Source organism: Haliotis cracherodii, unplaced genomic scaffold (genome assembly GCF_022045235.1).
Source record: "Haliotis cracherodii isolate W230 unplaced genomic scaffold, xgHalCrac1.p SCAF_6, whole genome shotgun sequence".
NCBI classification, from domain to species: domain Eukaryota; kingdom Metazoa; phylum Mollusca; class Gastropoda; order Lepetellida; family Haliotidae; genus Haliotis; species Haliotis cracherodii.
Window position 1 is genome coordinate 2972298 of NW_027266319.1, and position 17476 is coordinate 2989773.

The 17476-nt window shown below is 39.4% G+C and overlaps 1 protein-coding gene across 1 annotated transcript in view; it reads left to right on the plus strand.

Moving 5' to 3' along the window:
* The first annotated feature begins 2836 nt into the window (after window positions 1-2836).
* Window positions 2837-17476, plus strand: part of LOC139445896 (uncharacterized) — a 58670-nt gene continuing 44030 nt past the window's right edge. Inside the window, exon 1 of the mRNA XM_071227138.1 lies at window positions 2837-3033. Within this exon, the coding sequence (XP_071083239.1) occupies window positions 3012-3033 (22 nt within the window). The 5' untranslated portion in view covers window positions 2837-3011. The remainder of the gene's footprint in view (window positions 3034-17476) is intronic.

Here is a 17476-nt window from a genome sequence, read left to right on the forward strand (position 1 = left end):
TGAAAGGTAATAGACAACGAGGCTCCCACGCGAAACGTGTCATTTGACATTGACCGTGATGATGGTGATTGTCATCGATACGACTTGAGAGCGAGAATCCACGTGGCTGTGAGGAGATCACGTTTTGAATCACACGTGGCTTCGGTTAACTGTCAACAGACACTACGTCACAAAGAGCTGTGACTTAATGATACCAATGTATGCAGCTGACGTGATGTGTGCAGTGTGTCCGAAATAAGTTTGTTAATGAGAATCATTCACATTTCAGATATATCTTGGTCGCTCGTATTACCAAATGTGGAATATGGAAAGAGATTCGTTTCATTACGTTGTTCAACAACGAATTGGACATCATGTGTCGAGTATGTTCACAAAATATAACCACAAAAGTATTTAGCTTGAATTCGGTGTCTACTCAGTGTGCCGTAAAAAGTATTCAACAACGTGGTATTTAAATGCACACGACATACTACAAAACAAGTAGTTTTCCTACGTTATTAGAAAGCTGACGTTTGTTTTGTTTTATATTCTCATATTAAGACGTGCATTTCTGCTAATTCTAGGCTGACATATTACAGGAACAATGTTGACTTTTATGACACAGGTTTCACTAGTTGTAAACTCTCAAAAGACAATTATGATTTGATTTCCGAAAATGCATAATAATTATTAATATATTGATCATTGGGTAAAATGAACATCGACGTGGCTTAGATTTGGCTGAAGTCACGCGAATCCCACGCGATCATTACCCACCAAGGATACACTGTCCATTCCATGTTATGTTGAAGTTATAGGTCATTTTAAGGAGAAGTGTAACTAGACACTCGTTACAGCAAAATACTGCCTACTTAGACATACAGCCTGAAATTGAATGAATAAAAATGAATTTTCAGATATCAAATTATTTACATTTAGCATTTACTGATTTTGTAGAAAATAAACACGATATGTTATTTTTGAAATACATCTGCTGCGTTCAAATGCTGCTTACAGGAAACAGGAGCGTTCAATTATTGACCCTTAATGCCACCCCAGACATTTCATAGTATACAATCAAAAGAATTTAATGAATATGACGCGTCGTGTGTTAACATGAGTGAGTGAGTATGATTTTACGGCGCTTTTAGCAATATTCCAGCAACATCACTGCTCACTGCTCAGCTGACACAGGATTGTCAGGTCCAGCCTCCATTGTTTACCGGTCACCGTCGTATGGCTAAAGTGAGTGAGTGAGTGAGTATGGTTTTACTCTGCTTTTAGCAATATTCCAGCAATATCACGGCGTGCGGGAGATTGCTGAGTCAGGCATTATAAATTGAACAAGGAAACAGACACGTACATTTTTCATGAGAATTGTGTGAGTGACGGGTACTACCGGAAGGGCAGGGAATGCTTATCCTGTCGCGAATATCTGTCATCATTCCCTTTCAGTCATCCATTCACATAATTGTCATCACTCTTAGGCCGTTCGTCCCATTGAATCTAATTCAGCAGATAATCCAGATTGATTATTTTCTGGCGTTGACGTATGACTTTACATATTCGTCATAATAATCCTTTATGAGTATCTAAATAACAGCGACCAAATTCAAGAATCTCTATTTGCAAGTGATTCGTTAATACATGCTCATGGTATTGTCGGAATCGGCTCTGTTTTTAGCAGAAATTTCTTATGATTTGAAATGGTATGTCGCTTTTAATTACAATAAGAAAATAGCTGTAGAAATCAAAGATTCTATAAACAGACGAAATTTTGGAACAATTACTAGAACCATCAAGACCAGTTGTTCAACGCCGCATTCAGCCATATTCCAGATATATGACGGCGGTCTGTACCAGACAATCAAGAGATTGATATCATTAGCATTTATCTAATTGGTATACAATGGCATGCACCTACCAAGTGAGCGAGCCTTACCACCTGATCGCGTTAGTCGCCTCTTACGATGAGCAAAGTCGCCTCTTACGATAAGCATAGTCGCCTCTTACGATAAGCATAGTAGCCTCTTACGACAGGTCCATAATATAAGCACATATACTGCAATAGGTATTGCTACTTCAGAGACTTCCTTGATAGATAAGCCCGTTAGAAACCCAGTATGTTATGTGTCTTTGTAAGTCTATATTGACTCTCACGTGAGTGAACATTTCACTGACTTCCCATGTACTTGCCGGAATCGTACACCAAACTCTTGCAAACATTTCTTATGATTATGGAAAGGGTTTTGACGCTTGTATTTAAATGTCCGTCTTTCCCTTCTCTCCATGTTGAATATTGGCATTGTACTCTTTGTGCACTGATCTCTCAGAAGGGTCAGTCTGTTGACCGATGCTGTCATCGATTGGGGACAATCGTTACCATGGTCCCGAGAGCTGCCAAACCCAATTGAATACCCTATCAAACCTGAAGTTATGGTCTGGTACTATGTATCGATGCATACAATTGATTCCAGAACACCTGGTCACCCTCTGCAGTGTCTGCTAAAGATTATACCACTCAAAGACAGAATTGTTTTTGAAAACTAATTACAAGTAACTAATGACACTAGTCCGTCCCTGATCTGATTTCAGATGTAAAACTTTCCCGTGACAATACCTTACGGGTTTTTAACATTTGTCTGTTACTTAGACTTTATTGACGAGAAACTTCAAAAGAAGAGTCCAGGGAAAGGGAGACGGCATCATTAGGGACGAGTAAACACCGTGATTTATTGTTCTCCCTTTTTGCCATTATAGCAATTTGGATCAAAGCCAACATGACTGAATTCGATGGACCGACGTGAGTCACACACAGCCGTACCTCGCCTACATATTAGTACCTCCGTCACCGGAGGCGGGAGATGGTCTTTGGTAGCTGGATACAAGCTGGTATTGAACTTGAACCTCACCGCCCACTGTCCGCCTCGTATACACACTGTGTGTGTATTAATATCTCGCAGTCAGTTGTTTGACATTCACATTCACGACTTCACGAGGAAATCTTACATTTCAGACATCGCCTAGGTAAGATGTATCCTTACAGAACCATAGGTGAGTTTGCCACTTGTGATATATGTTGTGATGTTACGAAGCTAGTGATATGTGACTGTGTTTATGTATGATAAAGGTGTACATGTATATAATTTCATTTCGAGGACAATGCTAATTTGTTTAGATTGTATCGTGAACATTTTTACCAGGTAAGTTGTTTTGTGTTTGTTGAAATACAATGTTGTCGGTCTTTTGTTCCGGTTTTGGGATAGTTCCAGTCGGTCTGGAAATGGAGCGAACGAATGGTCCTGAAGCCAGTCCAAACAGCATAGTGGCTTTAAGCCTGGGCAAGTGCCTACGGCACAACATGATTCCTTTCTTTCTACTCCGTAAAACTGTTAAACTGAACCTGTAGCTATAACACACCATTATGTCTTTTTGTTACTCCGTAGAACTGATAAACTGAACCTGTAGCTATAACACACCATAATGTATTTTTGTTACTCTGTAAAACTGTTAAACTGAACCTGTAACTATAACACACCATAATGTCTTTTTGTTACTCCGTAGAACTGATAAACTGAACCTGCAGCTATAACACACCATAAAGTCTTTCTGTTACTCTGTAAAACTGATAAACTGAACCTGTAGCTATAACACACCATAATGTCTTTTTGTTACTCCGTAGAACTGTTAAACTGAACCTTGTTACTCTGTAAAACTGTTAAACTGAACCTGTAGCTATAACACACAATAATGTCTTTTTGTTACTCCGTAGAACTGATAAACTGAACCTGTAGCTATAACACACCATAATGTCTTTTTGGTACTCCGTAGAACTGATAAATTGAACCTGCAGCTATAACACACCATAAAGTCTTTTTGTTACTCCGTAGAACTGATGAACTGAACCTGTAGCTATAACACACCATAATGTCTTTTTGTTACTCTGTAAAACTGTTAAACTGAACCTGTAGCTATAACACACCATAATGTCTTTTTGTTACTCTGTAAAACTGATAAGCTGAACCTGTAGCTATAACACACCATGATGTCTTTTTGTTACTCCGTAGAACTGTTAAACTGAACCTGTAGCTATAACACACCATAAAGTCTTTTTGTTACTCCGTAGAACTGATAAACTGAACCTGTAGCTATAACACACCATAATGTCTTTTTGTTACTCTGTTAAACTGTTAAACTGAACCTGTAGCTATAACACACCATAATGTCTTTTTGTTACTCTGTAAAACTGATAAACTGAACCTGTAGCTATAACACACCATAATGTCTTTTTGTTACTCTGTAAAACTGATAAGCTGAACCTGTAGCTATAACACACCATTATGTCTTTTTGTTACTCTGTAGAACTGATAAAATGAACCTGTAGCTATAACACACCATTATGTCTTTTTGTTACTCTGTAAAACTGATAAGCTGAACCTGTAGCTATAACACACCATAACGTCTTTTTGTTACTCCGTAGAACTGATAAACTGAACCTGTAGCTATAACACACCATGATGTCTTTTTGTTACTCCGTAGAACTGATAAACTGAACCTGCAGCTATAACACACCATGATGTCTTTTTGTTACTCCGTAGAACTCATAAACTGAACCTGTAGCTATAACACACCATAATGTCTTTTTGTTACTCTGTTAAACTGTTAAACTGAACCTGTAGCTATAACACAACATAATGTCTTTTTGTTACTCCGTAGAACTCATAAACTGAACCTGTAGCTATAACACACCATGATGTCTTTTTGTTACTCCGTAGAACTCATAAACTGAACCTGCAGCTATAACACACCATAAAGTCTTTTTGTTACTCTGTAAAACTGATAAACTGAACCTGTAGCTATAACACACCATGATGTCTTTTTGTTACTCTGTAAAACTGATAAGCTGAACCTGTAGCTATAACACACCATAAAGTCTTTTTGTTACTCTGTTAAACTGTTAAACTGAACCTGTAGCTATAACACACCATAATGTCTTTTTGTTACTCCGTAGAACTGATAAACTGAACCTGTAGCTATAACACACCATAATGTCTTTTTGTTACTCTGTAAAACTGATAAACTGAACCTGCAGCTATAACACACCATAATGTCTTTTTGTTACTCTGTAGAACTGATAAACTGAACCTGTAGCTATAACACGCCATAAAGTCTTTTTGTTACTCTGTAAAACTGATAAGTTGAACCTGTAGCTATAACACACCATAATGTCTTTTTGTTACTCCGTAGAACTGTTAAACTGAACCTGTAGCTATAACACACCATAATGTCTTTTTGTTACTCCGTAGAACTGATGAACTGAACCTGTAGCTATAACACACCATAATGTCTTTTTGTTACTCTGTAAAACTGTTAAACTGAACCTGTAGCTATAACACACCATAATGTATTTTTGTTACTCCGTAGAACTGATAAACTGAACCTGCAGCTATAACACACCATTATGTCTTTTTGTTACTCTGTAAAACTGATAAGCTGAACCTGTAGCTATAACACACCATAATGTCTTTTTGTTACTCTGTAAAACTGATAAACTGAACCTGTAGCTATAACACACCATAATGTCTTTTTGTTACTCCGTAGAACTCATAAACTGAACCTGTAGCTATAACACACCATAATGTCTTTTTGTTACTCCGTAGAACTCATAAACAGAACCTGTAGCTATAACACACCATGATGTTTTTTTGTTACTCTGTAAAACTGATAAACTGAACCTGCAGCTATTACACACTATTATGTCTTTTTGGTACTCTGTAAAACTGATAAACTGAACCTGTAGCTATAACACACCATAATGTCTTTTTGTTACTCTGTAAAACTGATAAACTGAACCTGTAGCTATAACACACCATGATGTCTTTTTTGAAATATTTAAAACACATTTTGTATAGTTTTCATCAGTAATGTTGACAAACACATATTGTGTTAGAACTACGTACTACATATACCCGACAAATTTCTACATCAATCGAATTATGTATATACGCGGATATTCTCTCTTTGTATTGTCTGGTCTCACCTGTAATTTGATATATTTGTCCCTATAACTGGATCGTTACCATTTTGCCACCGGCACCTGTAATTTGAAATATTTGTCCTGTCATTGAATCGTTACCATTTTGCCACCGACACCTGTAATTTGTAATATTTGTCCCTATAATTGAATCGTTACCATTTTGCCAACGACACCTGTAATTTGAAATATTTGTCCCTATAATTGAATCGTTACCATTTTGCCAACGACACCTGTAATTTGAAATATTTGTCCCTATAATTGAATCGTTACCATTGTGCCAACGACACCTGTAATTTGAAATATTTGTCCCTATAATTGAATCGTTACCATTGTGCCAACGACACCTGTAATTTGAAATATTTGTCCCTATAATTGAATCGTTACCATTTTGCCACCGACACCTGTAATTTGATATATTTGTCCCTATAATTGAATCGTTACCATTTTGCCACCGACACCTGTAATTTGATATATTTGTCCCTATAATTGTATCGTTAACATTTTGCCACCGACACCTGTAATTTGAAATATTTGTCCTGTCATTGAATCGTCAACGTTTTGCCACCTACACGTAATACTGAGAAGTGTCTGCGAATGTGATACTGCTTGACGGAAAGGGTGGGCAGTGAGACACAGGGTCCATATTGCCGTCATTCACCCTTGCCACAAACACTGCGATATGGTGCGATTGGGATCTGAACTTGTTTAGCCATTACTGAATTTCAGTGATCCATTCATATTCCTTTCACAACTATTTTGTCTTTTACGAACGTGGAATCTATTTCGTAGGATAATCGAGACTTATATTTAAGAAATAAACGACGAGGAGGAGTTGTTTATCGTACAATAAGACAATGCAGGGAGGACCCCGAGTCGCTGAGTTCTTATAAGACACATCAACATCATGTACAGCCACTTTAAGGATGTTGATAAAATGTAAACGCTTTAATAATATTAACCCAAATATTAATAAGGTTAACTCCCTATATAAGATCGGACCTCGGACAAGACCATTTTACGAACAGGTGGGTTAAGTATAGTATTTCCAGCACATTCTCACAATACCCTGAGACGTAATTTGTGAAATCTTTTTGCATTGTACACCGGCGAAACAACGCCACGTGACGTCAGCCTACCAACGGGGTTGTTGGGGTCATCGAGCGTGCATAAGCTCCTCTCATCGATCTATCATCTCTACACACAATGTCTTTGAATAAGCCCCGTTGCATGTACTGGTTACGACGATCAAATCGCTCAAAATGCACATGCAGTACGAATGTAGGGCATTGTTAGAATGTGGCAGAGATATCGAAGCATGAAGTTTAAGATTCTCATTTTATTACGACTGCATGAAATTTCCTTGCAGCATATTTGTGTTATTTATTTTGTTTTTGATTTCTTGGAACGTTCAGGCTGTATTTTATATCTCTACACACAATGTCTTTGAATAAGCCCCGGGACGTATAGGAGTTTTCAATATTTGTTAGTGAAACTACTTCCCGCAGTACATAATTACGCTCTTTGAAATACAACACTGTGTAATTCAAGCTTATCGTTATTAAACAGTAAGATTTTCAACAGGCGAGTAAAAAACGATTTTATGAACTCGGTTATTTCGAATCCTACGAGGAAAGGTAACGATAATAATGATACACAGACTTGCATCGCCAGCCTTAACACACCCTCACTCTTTGCGACCCGTGTAATCGGAGCAGTGTATGATCATATTGTATTCTCAGCGCCCTGGGTCGTTTGCGTTTTTGTAAAAAAACATCTATGCATGGCAAGTGGTAAATCCAATGACGATTGGGTGCCTGTCTACTCAATTCTTCTAATCATTCTGAATCGATGATGTATTTTACTTGATTAAAGTCGGCCATTAATGAGTTTTGGGATAAGTACCAGCGCCAAGTGTCAGAGAGTGATTGTATTGCGTGTGTTGCGTATATAAAACCCTTGCAATCAAGGTATCGGGGATCAGTAGCACATTATCTTTTTAGCTAATTTGACGCAAAGTATTTCTAAAAATGATTGATCCAAGATACACAGATGCAATTGATACTATAAGGAAAGTTTCCGAAGTGTACTATGTAATAATGTCTTCTTTATTCAAAAGCCAAAAGAGGAAACAAAGAAGTGACGTATGTCAGTGTATCATATTATGTGATTACCAGCGCCTCGATAATGCCACGTGCAATTTTTTAAAAAAATAAAAGAAAGATGGATTTGACCAAACATTACAGAGGTTACAACAGTCACCGAAACACAGCAGACTTAAGATCCCAAACACAACTAGCATATCACTTTCAAATACATCCCCAACGAATAGCCATTTCTTTTTTGTTTCTTTTTTAGCCACCATCAAACATAGGTGCATAGTTTCCTCTGCCCCACAGCTTAGTTCTATTCTCGAAAGGGGCGGTGGGGTAGCCTTGTGGTTAAAGTGTTCCATCGACGCGCCAAAGACCCAGGTTCGATTCCCCACCTGGGTACAATATGTGAAGCCCATTTCTGGTGTCCCCGACGTGATACTGCTGGAATATTGCTAAACGCGGCGTGAAACCATACTCACTCACACATTCACTCTATTCTCGAAGCAATTTGTATATATGTACATGCATGTACATATATTTATGCAAATCTACAGATTTAACTTGCTCTAAATGTTTTGTACAGAGCAATGACTTTTGCGAAATGGCTCTGTTTTGTTTCGGATAAAATGTATGGAATAACCCTCTATAGAAACAAAAACGCAGCTCAGCACAGCGAATTGCGGTGCCTTAGACAAGAGTGTCCCATCATCTATTGGATATGTGACGAGCAGCAGAGGAGATCTTTCATGATTATATTTGCAGTCTGTTCACAACCACGAGTATGGTAATATACCACTTAAATAGTGAACTACCCCCTCAATTCTTTATATTACCATCTGTCATGCCAGGTTAACTAACATGGTAATAAGAAAGAACAAAGTGGTCCCTAAAAGCGTTGTTTGGGCAGTATATACTATAAGAATCATCATAAGATTATGAATTTACCATTCTAAACATGCTTATCGACCGACTGAAATATCTGCGTTGTATGTCCACCAGGCGTGTTGAGTAGCGATGGAATCCCAGGTAAAGTACAGCTATGACGTCACTGTATTGTTTCAACTGAAGGTTATAAGTGAACGAAATTGAGTTAACAAGCTGACCTACTTTCTGCAATTCAAATATTAATCATGCATTAATTCTAAGTACGTGCATTATGCATGTACTGGTTACGACGATCAAATCGCTCAAAATGTACATGCAGTACGAATGTAGGGCATTGTTAGAATGTGGCAGAGATATCGAAGCATGAAGTTTAAGATTCTCATTTTATTACGACTGCATGAAATTTCCTTGCAGCATATTTGTGTTATTTATTTTGTATTTGATTTCTTGTAACTTTCAGGCTGTATTTTATATCTGAGTTGGTAGTATTTTGTTACTTTGATAATGTATGTAATGTCAGATAACGCACGTCCAACTGTAACGAGGACCGTTAGTTGTTGTTTGTGGGTTACCATTGGCTGGTCGTGCTACATAATCGTGTATATCCCCATCGTTATGTGTGCATTATAAACCCGAGGCACATACTTTATGTAATTTCAGAACCATCTCTGATATGAGCTGAAATACTGTTCAGAGCGCGCCAAACCTAACTCACTCATTCCGTTTTTGTTACAGTGCTGTTTCCTTCGTTTCAAGTATAATTGATGATGCTATTTCGAACCGAAAACGTACTACGTGTGTAACAGTATTTGGCGTGGCATACATTGTGTTTGACCTTGTACCTATTCCAATTTGACATTTATAAAAGAAAATGTATCAAGTATGATTTATTGATCATTGGGTAGAATAAACGTCGACGTGGCCGAGATTTGGCTAAAACACGCGAATCCCACGCGATCATTTCCCACCAAGGACACATTGTCCATGCCATGTTATGTTGAAGTGATAGGTCATGTTAAGGAGAAGACACGAGTAACTGGACACTCGTTACAGATAATGTATGGGTCAGCGATGCAGGCGAGTACCATTATTTTTAACGAATGTCCAGTTATACCTATGTCATCTGGCTTAAAATACAGCACCAAAGTAACAAGTTACTGGCTACTCAGATATAACTTATAACTTATACCACACCATACTGGTATACATGTTTCGAAATAGCGCCATCTATTATATAGCTTGAAAGTTTTAAAAAAATCAATAAATAAATTAAGAAAATACCACACAAATATGATGCACGGAAATCTCATTCAGAACATTCGCTATACATGAGAATCTTTAACTTCTTGCGCTGATGTCCGTGCTGTATTTGAACCTCCGAATATTCGCATTACACGTGCATTTACTGCGATTTGATCGTTATAATCAGTACATTTGTAATGCACGTGCTTAAAATTTGCATTGGCGAAAATAGGTCAGTAAACTGTCAATTCCCCACTGACAATCTACAGTTGAAACACAAGTGTGATGTCATAGCTGCACATTTCAATGTGAGAGCACCATGACATTTCGTTTGTATAACGTAAAGAAATCGTCACTGTAAAAACGAAACGTGATTTAAGTTTATTTAACACTAAAATTCTTTATTACCACTATGAGTTGGCAGCTGTTGCCCTTTTCGCAAATACCTGGTGATATAATATTTGTTGTTGTATTCTAGCAAGGAATTTAAAACGGAGATTAAATAGCAAAATGAAACAGTGGCGATAAACTAATACTGATCCTTTCATTTTCAAACTAGAGCACTTTTAAAAAATAGTCCGAAGTTGAGTGATCAGATGCACATTTTCTCAAATTAGCGGCCTTTGACGATTGTTTTGTTTACCATGCCCTGTTAAGTGGTATTCTAGATGCCAAGCCCTGTTAAGTGGTATTCTGGATGCCGAGTCCTGTTAAGTGGTATTCCGGATGCCAAGCCCTGTTAAGTGGTATTCCGGATGCCAAGCCCTGTTAAGTGGTATTCCGGACGCCGAGTCCTGTTAAGTGGTATTCCGGATGCCAAGCCCTGTTAAGTGGTATTCCGGACGCCGAGCCCTGTTAAGTGGTATTCTGGATGCCGAGCCCTTTTAAGTGGTATTCTGGATGCCAAGCCCTGTTAAGTGGTATTCGGGATGCCGATCCCTGTTAAGTGGTATTCCGGACGCCGAGCTCTGTTTAGTGGTATTCCGGACGTCGAGCCCTGTTAAGTGGTATTCCGGACGTCGAGCCCTGTTAGGTGGTATTCCGGATGCCGAGCCCTGTTAAGTGGTATTCCGGACGTCGAGCCCCGTTAGGTGGTATTCTGGATGCCGAGCTCTGTTAAGTGGTATTCCGGATGCCGAGCCCTGTTAAGTGGTATTCTGGATGCCAAGCCCTGTTAAGTGGTATTCTGGATGCCGACCCCTGTTAAGTGGTTTGTCGGACGCCGAGCTCTGTTTAGTGGTATTCCGGACGTCGAGCCCCGTTGGGTGGTATCCCGGATGCCGAGCCCTGTTAAGTGGTATTTCGGACGTCGAGCCCCGTTAGGTGGTATTCCGGATGCCAAGCCCTGTTAAGTGGTATTCCGGACGCCGAGCCCTGTTAAGTGGTTTGTCGGACGCCGAGCTCTGTTTAGTGGTATTCCGGACGTCGAGCCCCGTTGGGTGGTATTCCGGATGCCGAGCCCTGTTAAGTGGTATTTCGGACGTCGAGCCCCGTTAGGTGGTATTCCGGATGCCAAGCCCCGTTAGGTGGTATTCCGGATGCCAAGCCCTGTTAAGTGGTATTCCGGATGCCGAGCTCTGTTTAGTGGTATTCCGGACGTCGAGCCCCGTTGGGTGGTATTCCGGATGCCGAGCCCTGTTAAGTGGTATTTCGGACGTCGAGCCCCGTTAGGTGGTATTCCGGATGCCAAGCCCCGTTAAGTGGTATTCCGGATGCCGAGCTCTGTTTAGTGGTATTTCGGACGTCGAGCCCCGTTAGGTGGTATTTCGGACGTCGAGCCCCGTTAAGTGGTATTCCGGATGCCAAGCCCTGTTAAGTGGTATTCCGGACGTCGAGCCCCTTTAGGTAGTATTCCGGATGCCGAGCCCTGTTAAGTGGTATTCCGGACGCCGAGCCCTGTTAGGTGGTATTCCGGAAGCCGAGCCCTGTTATGTGGTATTCTGGATGCCGAGTCCTGTTAAGTGGTATTCCGGATGCCGAGCCCTGTTAAGTGGTATTCCGGACGCCGAGCCCTGTTAAAGGGCAAGTTCACACGGAAATTAACCTATTTTTCTTGTACTTTTTCCACATTAAAAGTGTTAACCTAGAAGTGTCATAGACAAAAATATAAAAATATCACAATTAATCAACATATTTTTCGCATTAAAACGATTTATATTTTTCACATTTACCAAGTGTTCTATTTCCACAACAAAAACACCATGGCTTATGCCCCTTGCAATATGACGTCATTGGTGCCAATTGATAAACAGTATGACGTCATCATGCTTTGTTAGAGCCGCTTCACGTGGTGTAGGTCTAGGTGTGTGATTCTTGCGTCTCAGATGCCAGCCAGCATAGTGTTATGCTGAGTCACCACTGCGCCGGAGTGTGTCGTAGGCCATGTTGTTTTACCGCAAACTGGTACTTGATATCTTTTGCGTTGAGAATTGACCGGGACCCAGTTGAATTGGCACCAATTACGTCATAATCTAAGGGGGATAACTCAGGCCTGTTTAGCTCGAAAAACGAAGGCCTCATAACGGCATATCATTTTCACACTATTGTGAGCTTCCTACTTTCACTGTGAAAAAAATGAGTGTATATTTTCAAACACAGATACTAATTAATTCTAAAACTGCGTTTGGTTTAGAAAAAGAAAGAAAGTGATTTTTGCGTGTACACTTCCCCTTTAAGTGGTATTCCGGACGCCGAGCCCTGTTAGGTGGTATTCCGGACGCCGAGCCCTGTTAAGTGGTATTCCGGACGCCGAGCCCTGTTAAGTGGTATTCCGGATGCCGAGACCTGTTAAATGGTATACTTGATGCTGAACCCTGTTAAGTGGTATTCCGGATGCCAAACCCTGCTTTGTGGGTGCAATGAAAATGTTTATCTTGTACGCGGATGCCTATCTGGGCTAGCACTATCAAATCAGCATTAGTAGCACGTCGCTATAAAAGTGCATTAATCTTGATCGCGACGTTAACCCCCATTTCACCTTACCTGTTTACAAATAAACAGATATGTCATGCTAAATGCTATCTTGTAAGTAGTTCATATAACAACCAGTGGCTCACGGTAGCGTCGAATACAAACTGCCTTGAGCGAAGCTTGGTCACAGCTTTCCGTTTGTCAAGACGCCTGATTCGTGCGATTGTCTTCAAAAACCCATCAATCGGCTGCACAAAAATAATATAATAAGTACAGTTAAACAATTTTCTCCATGAACCTTAGTAAAGTCTTGTAAACATGGTTAACAGAATGCATCTAATGAAACTGATTTTGTTTTCATATAATAAAACATGATTAAGCTGTAAAATATTCCAATCATTGTTGGTCTGCTTGGGGACAATATACTACTGAATAAGTAAAGGGCCACCCGATCCTTTCACATTATTATAGTTAATATGAACGTTTAAAATTGCATATTCTATGCTGATTAAAGCGACACATGAAAAGGCCATTATGTAAAAAGTAAATTGGAAACTTGATGATTCAGACATTATTATTGTTGATTGTTAAATAATACATTGATTATATAGTCAGGACATATTCATAAAGAAAAGGGAGAACTTGCGAATGAAATTATTTAAGTTTCTCTTTATTATATATATTGTTCTATATTAGTCATCTTTGATGTAGTAACGCTCGTTACCTTTCTAAGTGTATCTTCATATTGCCAGGCATATCAGATTTTCACATATGAAGAACGTTATATACTGCTGTAACCTCACCACTGAGGAAGCTGCCGTTAAGCACGATAGTGAACATGTGATGGATAGTGAATTTTATATTGTGATGACTTAATTTGTTTGTTTGTTTGTTGTTTAACGCCGCACTCAGCAATATTCCAGCTATATGACGGCGGTCTGTAATTAATCGAGTCTGGACCAGACAATCCAGTGATTGACACCATGAGCATCGATCCACGCAATTGGGATCGATGACATGCTTCAACCAAGTCAGCGAGCCTGACCACCCGATTTCGTTAGTCGCCTCTTACCACAAGCATAGTCGCCTTTTACAGCAAGCATGGGTTGTTGAAGACCTATTTTACCCCGGATCTTCACGGGTCCTCTGCAATAACAGCAAACAGTTTATTGCACATATAGCTCGTGACTGCTATCCTTAATCAGGAAGACGGGCATTGTTGCTGATACAGTTCCATTGATTTGAAGGATGATACTCATGCCATGGCAGATTAACTTTAGTCATATGAAATAATCGGGTGATCGGAGTAGTATAGGTCCCCAGTACACCAAGCTTGTAAGACGTCTTTAGTTCATATATGGGCTTTGGACGTTTTCGTCATGTTTTTTCGACGCGTAAGAAAATGGCTATCAAACCGGTAAACGGCATCAATTCATTCTACTGCATCAATACGTTGTTGGTTATTTTCATGTGTTACATAAAATAAGAATCAATCTATCTATGTAAACTTTGATTAAATTGCTTTTGTAGTTTTATGGATAAAAGAATATGTAAAATGAAAGGTCACCATAATACATTTCGTGTGTTTCATGAGGAAATTACGTCCCATTCGCGGCAGTAATCGGGAAGGTTCCTGCCGCATGTTTCCCCAGAAATACTTACTGTAAATCTTGAAATTAACGCGAGCGCGAATTACATACGAAAAAAGTGGTATTTGCTCGCATTAACTAAACTTAATTTCAAGGTTTACAGTATATATCCGGATGATTTACTGTCACGGTCGCCCATAACAGTTAACTCGTAATGTTTAAATTATCACGTTTCCAATTCACTTTTAACATAATGGCTATTTTCACGTGGTACTTTAATCAGTTTAGACTAGGCAATTTTAACCGTACCATTCCCAAGTAATCGATACTCAGAGAATAAATAACACCCAGATCCATTACATTGAAAGTATTCTTACATCAAAGTTATCTTAAAAACTGTTCATTTGCTGATTACAGAATGAAGAGTTCTTACTGTTGTGTGTTATAATATACATACACAAAATCAATAAGTCGGTCCCTCACTATGAGCTGCTGAGTTGCGTACTCTGTGCGAAGTGTATGCTATTTAACCATATGCTACAAAGCGAACTATATTTACGCGGAGAGCTGCTTTTGTCATGACGTCATCCGTCCCACACATTCCATGGGAGTTACGTCCCTTGGTTCTACAAAAGTCATAAAATGGCGGATTTGGCAATGTCATTCATTTGAAATAGAAGCTGCACCCTGTGAAGCCACGAAGTCATTCCGTCCATCCGTCCGTCTGTTACTCCCCCAAAACAATTTAAGTTCGGTAAATGAAATGTTACACACTCATGTTACTGGTTACGATCTCAAATGAGGTTGAAAATTGGTGTCTAAAAATTATAAATACGTCCCTTGATCCGCGTTAGTTTACTTAGTGCATAGAGACTGCAACGGTGACACGTTATCTCAGATTCTTCTGAAGTTACATGAATGAAACTTTGCAAGCCTATCTTAGAGGTACTACTTGTCAAGAGTTCAAAAATTGGTGCCATATTTTTTTTTAATAATTTTCATGTGTTACGTCCCTTGCTAAATGTTTTAAGATTTATTGAATCCTGTCTTCAGTGGGGACAAGTTTCATGAGGATCTACATGAAAGTGTGCATGCTTATAAGATATTCGACGTAATAAGCGCCCCGCTCTAATAAGCGCCCACGGCGACATTTTCTAATATATTGGCTAGTGAACAATCCCAATTAGCACCCTTTCCGATTGATCAGTGTACACAAGACCTATTTATTCGTGGATAATACGCACTTGTTTGTTATATGCACCCTTAATTATGGGCAATTAAATTCTGGAAAAATATACCTTTCGTGTATAATACGCACAGACTTCTTTTGTATCATTTCAGGCTGTCAGCATAAACCACAAAATTTACGATCTTTCAACTCTGTTTTCTTTTCACCAAAACTTTATTCTAATAAGAACCCCTTATTTCCAATTTTGAGAGCGCCCTGCGCGCTTATTACGTCGAATACGGTACTTGTCAAAACTGAGCTAAAACCATGGTGCCTTGAATGATGTTTTTACAGTTACGGCTCTTGGAACATGTTATTTTAGTTAGTGAAAAGTGGCGCTCAGAAACTACTGAAATTCCATGAATAGACGATATCCAAGAGATACTTGTCAAGAACTGAATTGAACAATATGATGCTGTAATATTTTACCCCGGAGTTACCTTCCCTTTCTCCATGCGTTGAGAGTGACAAACACTCTCCACAAGACTGTATGACAAGAGGGATGACTTCCACATTCCCATAGTCAACTTTCCATTTGTGCCGAGCAATATTCCATTAGCTCTAGCTCAGTTGTTTGATCAAGGTAACTACATTCAAGGCTTCAGTAAAACTTCAAAAAGCTTAGTGAAATATTCAAAATTCAATAGAAATCTCTACTAAAAGCAGAGTTGATTGTACGATTCCGACTATATCATGAGCATGTGTTTATGAATCACTATAAAAAAGCGATGATACGAGGTGTTTGCGAAAAAGTGAGCGTGTCCTGCCCCCACAGTGGCATCCGTCACAAACACATGCAAAGGCAAGTCAATTGTTCACCTGAAAAAAACCCGGGAGCATATGGTTCAAGTCAAACCTGAGAAATGCATCGGACTTGTCTACCATGATACTTTTTGAAAGCTTTACTGAGGCCTTGAATGTTGTAACCTTGATGAAACAACTTCTGAGCAAGACGCGTATGACGCTCTTTGAAATCTTGGTACACAGAGCATACACGAGCTGCTTGATCACAAGTAGGGGTCATTCCCAAATGTGGCGCATCAGTGACAAAAATGATGTCCGATGCAATTGCCCATTCAGGTGAACATTTGACATGCATGCGCATTTGTTTGTGACGGGTGCCAGTGACAAAAGTCGTGTCCGATGCAATTCCCTATTTTGACTTGAACGATATGTTCCCATGTTTTTTGTCAGGTGAACTGTTCATTAGCCTTTGCATGTGTTTGTGACAGGTGCCACCGGTAAGGCAGGATACTCTCACCTTTTCGCGAACACCTGGTGTTATCATTGTTTTATTGTGATTCATAAAAAAACACGCCTGTTGATGACACGGTCGGAATCGAGCACTAGCCCAATATCAATGTGGAAAGGGTTTTGTCGCCTTTATTTACTTCCTGCGCATCCTGTTTGCACTGTATGTTTTTTGAAAATCAGGACGTAAACACCTAAACTCCAATCTGCATCTTAGCATAGACATGCATCAGTTGTTCAGGATAAACTTACATCCACACTT